The following is a 9,362-nucleotide window of genomic DNA, read 5'->3' on the forward strand; positions in this document are numbered from 1 at the left end:
TGTTCAAATTGGTCCATGATTCTTCTCTCGTTGTTTCTGGTGCGGTAAGGATGTAAGAAAGTCAGCTTTGTAGTCGGAAAAGAAATCTGTTGTTGGAAGGGACCCCAATTAGAATCTGATAAAACCTGAAAATGCAATGTGATATGAGTGCATGGGTGCATGTGTGCATGTTTTATTATTTTCAAGACTCTTTAGCTTTGTCTCAGGCCAACAACACAAGATGATGGAGGAAATAGTGAAGCATAACCAAGATAAGCACAACCAAGATAAGCAAACATAATCGATTAATTCCACAATCAAGTTCTTGAAGTACACAATATTCTGCTCCCATGAGCCAACAAATACAGAAATAGAATTAGGAATCCCATCCAACAAATCTGGTGGTGATTCTACAACAAAATCAGCACTAAGCAGCGCCCTCCATGTCCACACGATGGAGAGGGCTTTCCCCGATGTTCTTATCACTCCAGGTCTTCATTTCTTCAAAGAGCTTCTTGGTATCAACACGGGTTGGCCTCTTAATGATTTCTTGAATCAGCAGGTCTTTTCTGAAATGCATTGTTTCCATGTGGCGATTCTTCAACTCCCAATATGTAGCTTCCTCTTGAGCTTGGGCACTACCTTGATCTTTTTCTCTTATCTGACCCTTCAGCTTTCGGATTTCTTCATAACACTTCTCTATGATGCTTTGGCGTTCCAACAAGAGTTTGTCTGCTTTCTTACGACGAGTCTTCTCTGAATTGGCTTTTTCAGTCTGAATCTGGAGCTTTTCAGTTAGTTCTGCCAACTGAGCCTCATAATGTTCTTTCAGCTTCTTTTGAGTTTCGGTAGATTTAGCACCTACAATCATCCTTGGCCTCTTTTGAGAAGTGCTCCCTCTAGCATACAATTCTTCAAGCTCTATTTCTCTTAATTTCAACTTATGGAGTGCGGAAAGCTTCTCTTGCCGAGCGGTATTCATCTTAACATGCATTGTTTCCATCTGTTCAGTCAACTTCCGATTCTGATCCACAATTTGATTATAACGAGGCATGGAAACAATGTTGGGCTGTTCACCAGCAGGGGGTACAAAGGATCTTTAGGAGGGAAAGGCATCCCTTGAGCATCAACCACAGATTCGACCCACTTAGTATAATCCTCGTAAGTAGCACAATCTCTCTGACCAAAATGTTTCTTATCTCTCCAACAAATACTCTTCCAAGCTTGTACAGCTTCTGCCATCTGCCCACTGTCGGTGGCTGAATGATAGAAAATATTCTCAACAATTTCTGTCTGCTCAGGGGGACTGATAAAAGCATATCCAAATGTTCTCCTAGCCAGGACGGGATTATAGTTGATTCCACCTCTAAGACCCATGAGAGGTACATTTTTGAACTTTCCGCAACTCATAATAACTTCCATGCTATCTAAAGATCTATTGTGCCAGACAATATCTTTGGCCCTAAGCCCCATAATCCTCTCAGCCCACTTAGATGTGTGCCTATTATCAACGAAAGCATCACGCTCAGGCAAATGTGACCTGAATCAACGATATAACAACGGAGCACAGAATCTAACCAAACCTCCCTTCTGACTACTCTTGTGATGAATGGAGTGATAAACATCCCCCAAAAGTGTAGGAACCAGATTCTGCAGAATGAATATATGAATTGCATTCATGTCAACAAAGTTAGGAACGTTTGAGAACATCATGATACCATAGATACTTAGAGTCAGGATAGCCTTAAATGTGTCCCATTCTTTTGTTTCAGCAGCATCACAACCCCTTTTGACCAGAAACTCCATGCGAAAACCAAGACATCCTCCCTTCTTGGTGAGATTTGCTTCCACGACCGACTTGCTCAAATAAAGAGCCTTAGAAATCTCCAAGGAAGTAGGAGCTTCCATGGTGCCATAGTACGGTACTTCTTTCCCTATAGGAACGCCAAGAAACAGGGAATACTCTTCTAATGTTGGAACCAAAAGGTAGTCGGTGAACGTGAAGCAGCGAAGGGAAGGATTATAGAACTGAAGCAAAGTATGAACTCCCTCCTGCTCGTACTTGGTGAATGGCATCTTGAGAAGGCTCAGAATATACCCATATTTTTCTCGGAAATTGGTTGACTCATCCGGCGTAATCTTCTTTGCTAAACACCCAAGGGAATCCAGATTCGGATCCAGGAAAGAATAAGAGGGGTTGCGTCTACCAGTCTTCATTGGTGGGGCCATGTGTTGGTCGGAGACAAAGCCAAAAGTTCCTGAAAATAAATGAACATGCATATTAAATGATACGGTGGAATGCATTCCATTGGGAGAATCCTAAAGTCTTTTCATTATTTCTTTTTTCTTTTCTTTTCTTCTTTTTTTCTGCAAAAAAGTATATACATATTTATTATTACTTTTTTTTGGAAATAGATTTTAGGATTCTCCACAAATGAAGTGAGGTGGATGCAATAGCATGATGTGTCATGTGTGTGATGTGGTGAGAGACTGAATGTCCCTCGCAGCCCTGGATATCTGGGTAACACTGAATGTAACAGGTTCAAAATTCCGGCTTCAGATTGCAAAATGGAAATCAGGGTATGATGAAGGCTAGTATCCTGTCCCACCCCAAACTCACAGGTATGAATTCTAGACACGGACAGGTGGTCCCTAATGGTCACTAGGGTCTACAGTTCCCATGGGGTACAAAGTGTTTGAGGCAGCAAGCGTGCCAGACACAGTGTTCCATGAAAGAACCTCGCCCAGTTGTGGTACCCTATGTCAAGCTCGATCGTAGCAAGAGCCACGGGAGTCAACATGAGCATCCATGCTAATCCTATGTGTCACTGGCCTGGGTAGTGGGCCTTTTACCTCACAAAAACCCCCACCTGCAAAACAAAGCAGAAAAATATGTGGCCCCCACGGGGACCCATAATATAGTCCAGATGCATGATGTGCAAGCGGAAATAAACATGATATGCAAGCAGAAAATAAACGTGCAAACATATATACAAGATATAGACATAAAAAACAAATAAACACCCAATAAAACAACAAACAAAGGCTAGGATCGACTTGCTTAGGTATCCCCAGCAGAGTCGCCAGCTGTCGCACGCTCGCGAAAAATGAACAGAGTCGCCACCAATATATTTATCCCATAAGGGAAAGGAATATCAGATAACCTAACAAAGGAAGGAACAAGGTCTTGCGACCAGAGAATCAAGGTACGGGAGTCGGTTACGCAAGGGGAAGGTATTAGCACCCCTCGCGCCCATCGTACTCGATGGTATCCACCTATGTTTGTTTCTATCTAAAGGGTGTGTACTATGTCTATGTCTACATGCGAATGAATGCAAAATGTAGGGAAAATAAAGAATTGTACTCGCACGGGCCCTACCCCGCTGCCTACGTATCCTTTTCAGGAATCAGAGTTACCGTAGCTCGGCTAAAGATTTTCTGTTTGTTTTTGTGTTTTTTAGTTGGGCGGAGTTAACGCTCGCGCTCTTGCATAAGGGGACAGCCTAGGATGCAATAGAGCGGAGATAACAATGCCCTTAAGAAAGGAGAGAAGAGAGAGAGTTTGAGTGTTTCGAGGAAATCCCTAAGGCAAGGGAAACTCGAGTTACTCTTTGGTTTGTGTCTTTTAGAATTTGGGAACTTACGCCTGAATGGTTCCCTAAAGCAAGGGAGATCCAAGCACTCGAATGATTCCCTAAAGCAAGGGAGATTCAAGCTTCCATTCCCTTTTTAATGATTTTCACTTTTTTATTAATGTTTTTAGGTGTTTTCTTTGTATTTTTTAAAGGGATTTTATTTTGAATATTTTTAGATGTTTTAGTGTTGTAAAAGAAAAAGGATGAAAAAGTGGGAGACTAGCCTAATTTCTAAGCCTAATTGTTGTTTACTTCTAATAGAAATGAGGAAGAAGTTATTTTGGTATTTCACAATATAAGAAAATATTCACAAAAGGAAAAGAATTAAAATCTAAACTATTCATGAAAATATATACACAAACAATTGCATTTTATTCATGTTAGAAACTATTTTTGAATTAACAAAGAAAACTATTTATTTATGGTTAATCAACCAATCACAAATCAAAGAAATCAATCAATTAAAATTCAATTAAAAGAAAATGAAATTTCAAAAAGCTAATTGGATGAAAAATATTTTTTTGTCACTTTTTATTTAAAAGAAAAATGAATTGATATGCAAAATAAATAAAAGAAAATCAATTTTTATTATTATTTATTAAACAGCAAGGGGGTGCAAAAATAGTTTTAAAATGAACTAGAAGTCAATTAAAGCAGAAACTGGGCTCAATCAGGGGTGTGGGAATAGCAAGGGCGCGCTGAAGGCCCAATCCAGTAGCAAAGGTGTGTTAGCAGAACGGGGGTGTAATCCAGAACAGAAGCCAAGCCCAGACGCGCCAAGGCCCAAACGCATGCATTCCATTTTATTTCTCATTTCAGTTTTTATTATATGGCATGGTTATTGAAGCATGTGTATTATTATTAACGTGACATGCGTGGCAGAATTTTTTTATCAATTGGTCATGGTGGTTTTAAGTGGAATAAGATAAAAATGTAAAACTCAGCTAATCACACAAAGCCACGTCACCATTCAATGATTGTAGTAAAACAAAACTTAGCCAAAATAATGGGGGAAGAGGCCAATGGTGGAGCGCCACGCGTGCAGGTGGTGCAAAAGGTATCAAAACAAACACAGGCGCCGGAGCAGAGCTCCGGTCGTCTTCTCCGGCCAGCCTATGGCAGAGACTAATCAAAATTTCCAGAAATCAATCAAAGTACCACCGCTCCACTCGGATTTTTGCGTAGATCATAGATCTGGCATTAGTTTTCATTGATTCTTGCTCGAACTTCAAAACCGAGGACAAATCTAAAACCCTAACATCTAGCATATTCACCAAAACACATGCTAATGGCATCAAGATGAATCTTAAGTTTCATTGAACTCAAATATGCGAACCAATCATTCAAACAGCAAGCATAACACACAAAACGAATCACATTCTCAGAATCAAGATTTAACATACACTACAAGATTATGAACAGATGCATATGGTTTTGAAGCGTTTGGATGCAATGTTCAGAGAGTTTCAGATGCTTACTTGGTGAGATCTTTAGCAGAATGATGAAGACGCTCTTCTTCTTGCAAGTTACTCCTTGATCTTTGGCTTCACCGATGCAAGCTTGATAGACTCAGCAGGTTCACTTCACAATGCTCCACTACCAGGCATCTTCCTCTGATGGCAATGATGATGAGTGCAGACGAGGGATGAGGATGATAGAGGGAGTTGGAGATGAAGATGATAGAGGGAGTTGGTTAGAGGTGACAGTTGCGGTGGCCGGAGTTTGTTACAGCTCATAACAAACTCTGATGAATGGAAGAGATGTGAACTGAGTGAGGGAGTGTGTAGAGAGAGGCTGAGTGCAAAATGAGAGGGAGAGAGAGGAGAGTATGGGGTGAGGGAAAAAGTGGAGAGTGAATCGTGTCTGTGAAAGTGTGAGGCTAGGTGTTTATATAGGGTGAATTACTTGTGATTCAAGAGGGAATCTTTGGAGTGGGACTAGCAGCTTTTCACTCTTTTTTGCTAACACTTAGTGAACAAGCATTGGCAATTGTAGTAGGCTTTATGTCATCTTTTGGAAATCAGCATGTGCATGGGCTTTAATGGCAAGTGGTGGTGGCAACATACCTTGGTGCATGCTGCAAAATGGATGTATCTCCTTCTAGTTCGAGTGGCCCTCTTTGCAGCTTTCTAATCCCCTAACCAATTGCTCAAATGACTTGTTCTTGGACTCATGGTGTAGGTGACACATGATAGAGCATGTTTCATGTTGCTATGATCAAGTAACAATGCCTATACTTCCTTCAAAATGAATTGGAACATGGTTGTGTGCACTCAATATAAGGCTTACGCGCATGACCTGAAGTTTTATGCCTGATGCCTTTGCCAGTACGCATTTCTCATGAGCATGACTTTGGGTGTCTCTAACTAGATCAATATGTGTCCAAAATTAGTGATATTGGATTCAATAGGCAGGGAACATGGCAAAGAGTAATTCAAGACCAAGTTTGTTCAAAATGAGGACCTATGGAAGGAGAAAATTGCACTTGAATTTGGCATACCATGTGCTTGTGCAAATGACACGCGCGTGGCCTAGAACTTGGTTCAGCCAGATGCTTGACTTGGTCAGTGTGAGGGCATGACTTTGAAGGCTTGTATTTGGCTCAATATTTGTTCAATTGCCATGATTCTTGTTTCAATGGATAGAGGGGATGGCAAAGAAGAGATGCATACCAAGATCTCATTCATAGCACTCATGTATGTCTCTAAATTCAGCTTGCAATTTGGCATGCCACATGCTTGATAAAATGTCTGGTCATGACTTGGCCCATGACTTAGATTGTGACTTAGATTAGATGAATCTTCAGCAACTTCAAACCTCACTAACTCTCTAACCAAGCTTCAAATGAAAAAGTGTTAACCTAAAAAATTTTTCTCCTCCATGAGAGGAACAACTTTGATGTTGGGAATTTCTCCAAAAAATGCCATTTGCCACGTGTAAATCAAGGCTGAAGTGGACTGCTCATCAAGATTTAAAGCCTTCAAAAATTTTCTAAGTGTCAAAACTTTCCACTTTTGTCATTTTTCTATTTTTGGCAACTTTTTGTCAAACTCCTGATTTTATCCATCCTTTGGCTTTTCTTGGTTGAATTTCCACCAAAAGTCACTATTTGAATAATTCTTCTGATTTTGACCCAAAAGTCAACTGTTCTGATTTTTCTGATTATTGATGGAATTCTTGATTAAATCTCCTCCAGTCAAATCCAGTCAAATGAATACATCCACATAGTCAATATGAAAGCTTCTCACTCATAAAATCCATTCCTGATTAAATGTTGACTAGAAAGTCAACTGGTTGACTTTGATCAAGGAAACCCTGATTAAGAGGATCCGATGACTTCTAGACTTGTATACCCCCACCAATGCCTTGAGTTGAGAAAAACCCTAATCCAGGAAGATTTCAATGAAAACAAAGCCACATAATCACACCTCAGATCCTCACATTTGGTAGGAAATTCCTTGCCATAAAAGCTCTCCCTTGCTAGTCTCTGATTAGTACCAATGATATGAATGCATGAGTTGGATTATGACCTAAATGATATATGTATGTGAATTATAAGCCAGATGAATAAGGGTAGGACAAATTTGGGGTATGACACATATGCTATGGAGTCCTAACTCAAGTGTGAACTTCATATTGACTCATCTCCCACATATGTGAAAGAGGTCGCAATGACTATGCCACTCCTAATCTTAAGTGTTATTGAATCCGGGAATAGGATTCGTCCTTCATTTAATTCCCAAAACGCCCTTGAAAAATAAAACAAACAATATAAAACATTTAAGTGAATCCTAAACTTTTAAGGTAACCCCTCTTTTAATCGAAAAATCCCCAGCAGAGTCGCCAGTTCTGTAATACGGTGAACTGACTTTATATCGAAATGTCGCGGTTAAGCAAGAGTCGCCACCGACTTTTATTTTATCCAAATATTCAGAAAGGCTAAAAGAACAGGAAAAACCTTTTTAAAAAGAAACTGAGTACGAGGGGTAATTTATGCAAAGGGAAGGTGTAAGGCACCCTTTGCATCCATGGTTATCCATGGGCTCTTAATTGCTTTGCTCTTTGATTTCAGAAATGTAGAAGAAAATAATATGGACTTTAGTTCGTAAATGAGCGTAGCCATTTTAGAAGGTTTATGAGAAAGAATATGAAAATGGTTTTATCCAGAGCAAGGCAATTAGGGGCAATTACCTTAATCATGTAGAAAATAGTTCTTTTAGCCTTTCAGGGTGAAAGGGTCTATCCATGCCATAAGAGGGCAGGAAGCCTTTCATTTGGAGGTTGAAGGGTCGTCGCAACGTCGTTCTCCATAAGACTGTCCCATGCCATAGAAAGGCAGGTAGTCTAAGGGAAGGACCAGAATAGCCTTTCGTAGGCAGCTAGAGGATACCTCAGCCTTTCGTAGGCAACTTCCAAGAGTCGAGGTCATATTGGTGTATCGAAGGCAGCATCATTAGGGTCTTATGACCTTTGTATTTATCGAGGCAACATGGCTGAGGTATCCTCGTATTCGAGGGACATGGCTATTCCGCAAAAAATACAAGGCAACAGGCAACAGGCAACAGGCAACAGGCAGCAAAGAGGTTACCCAAAAAGTGTGCGTGGGTGCAACAATCATGTGATTAAATTCAGTAAATTTATCTTATAATTAGTTATTCTAGGTTAATTACAAGCTTGCACTCCCTAGAATTACTAACCACAACAATTAATATTTAATTAAAGCAATAATGGGGAAAGGGAAAATGAAACCAGCGGAGGAAAGGGAAAATGAAACCAGCGGGATAAAAAGAGCAATAAGTCTAAACAAGTAATAATTAAGATCAGGGTTTAGGGTTACCGACTATTCGAAGCTTTGGCAATTGGCAAACCCTGAAAAGGTGGGAAAAATAAGAAACAAGATATATGTGAGTGCACTATCAGTTCAGAAGTTAAATACAGCTAACCCTAATCAATAAAAGTAAAAATACAAGGAAAGGAGTGAAAACACTTAGCTTCAATTGATGAAGGTTGATAGTCGGAGATTGCCTTGAGCATTGACTCGGATCCTCAGAGAATTGGCAGAAAAATAAAATACAGTGAGTGTTTGAAAGTTCTTTTACTGACAAAGCAGAATAAATATTTAAAAAGAATAAGGGAAAATAACATTATATTATAAAAGAAAAGGGAAAATAAATAATAAAGAAAATTGAATCGGGACTTAGCTTTGTGAAGGGCGTGGCGCGTAATCGGAAGGTATCTGAGAATAACCCTGAAAAATGCACAAAGAAATATTTTTTTAGTGTATGGCTAGTTCTCGCAAACCCTGATTAAGGCACAAGTTAGCCATGGTTAATAGAATAAATAAAATCAGATTAATTAATTATTGGTTTTTAACCTAATTAATAAAATCGATCAAAATTAGAATTTCGATTTTTCTTTTAAAATACTAAGATTTATTTTTATTCAATTAATTAATTTGTTGATTAAAACAGTTTAAACCATTTTAAAGCAATTAAATAAAATCGAATAATCGGTGATCGAAAATAAATAAAATATTTATTAAGATAAAAAGAATGTCTTTTTTAGGCTTTTAGAAGAAAAAGAAAATTTTTATACATAAAATATATATAAATAATATTTAGAATAAAAAAAAAAGGGTTTATGTAATAAAAAAGAAAAAAAAAATAAAAAAACTTAGCGTGCGATCTAGTGAGGCGCAGCACTGAAGGTGTATGATGCGCCTGCTCATTTGTATCTGCTGGATTGAAG

At 39.0% G+C, this 9,362-nt stretch overlaps 1 protein-coding gene across 1 annotated transcript; it reads right to left on the reverse strand.

Annotated features, from left to right (window-relative positions):
- Positions 1 to 406: 406 nt before the first annotated feature.
- Positions 407 to 2,208, reverse strand: LOC131630790 (uncharacterized). Its single transcript, XM_058901530.1, has 3 exons — positions 1,688 to 2,208; positions 1,057 to 1,519; positions 407 to 1,003 (listed from the first exon to the last, which is right to left on the reverse strand). Exons 1-3 carry the CDS (start codon positions 2,206 to 2,208, stop codon positions 407 to 409), a joined length of 1,581 nt encoding a protein of 526 aa, XP_058757513.1.
- Positions 2,209 to 9,362: the final 7,154 nt, after the last annotated feature.

The sequence above is a fragment of the Vicia villosa genome, unplaced genomic scaffold (genome assembly GCF_029867415.1).
Source record: "Vicia villosa cultivar HV-30 ecotype Madison, WI unplaced genomic scaffold, Vvil1.0 ctg.000733F_1_1, whole genome shotgun sequence".
Classification (NCBI taxonomy): Eukaryota; Viridiplantae; Streptophyta; class Magnoliopsida; order Fabales; family Fabaceae; genus Vicia; species Vicia villosa.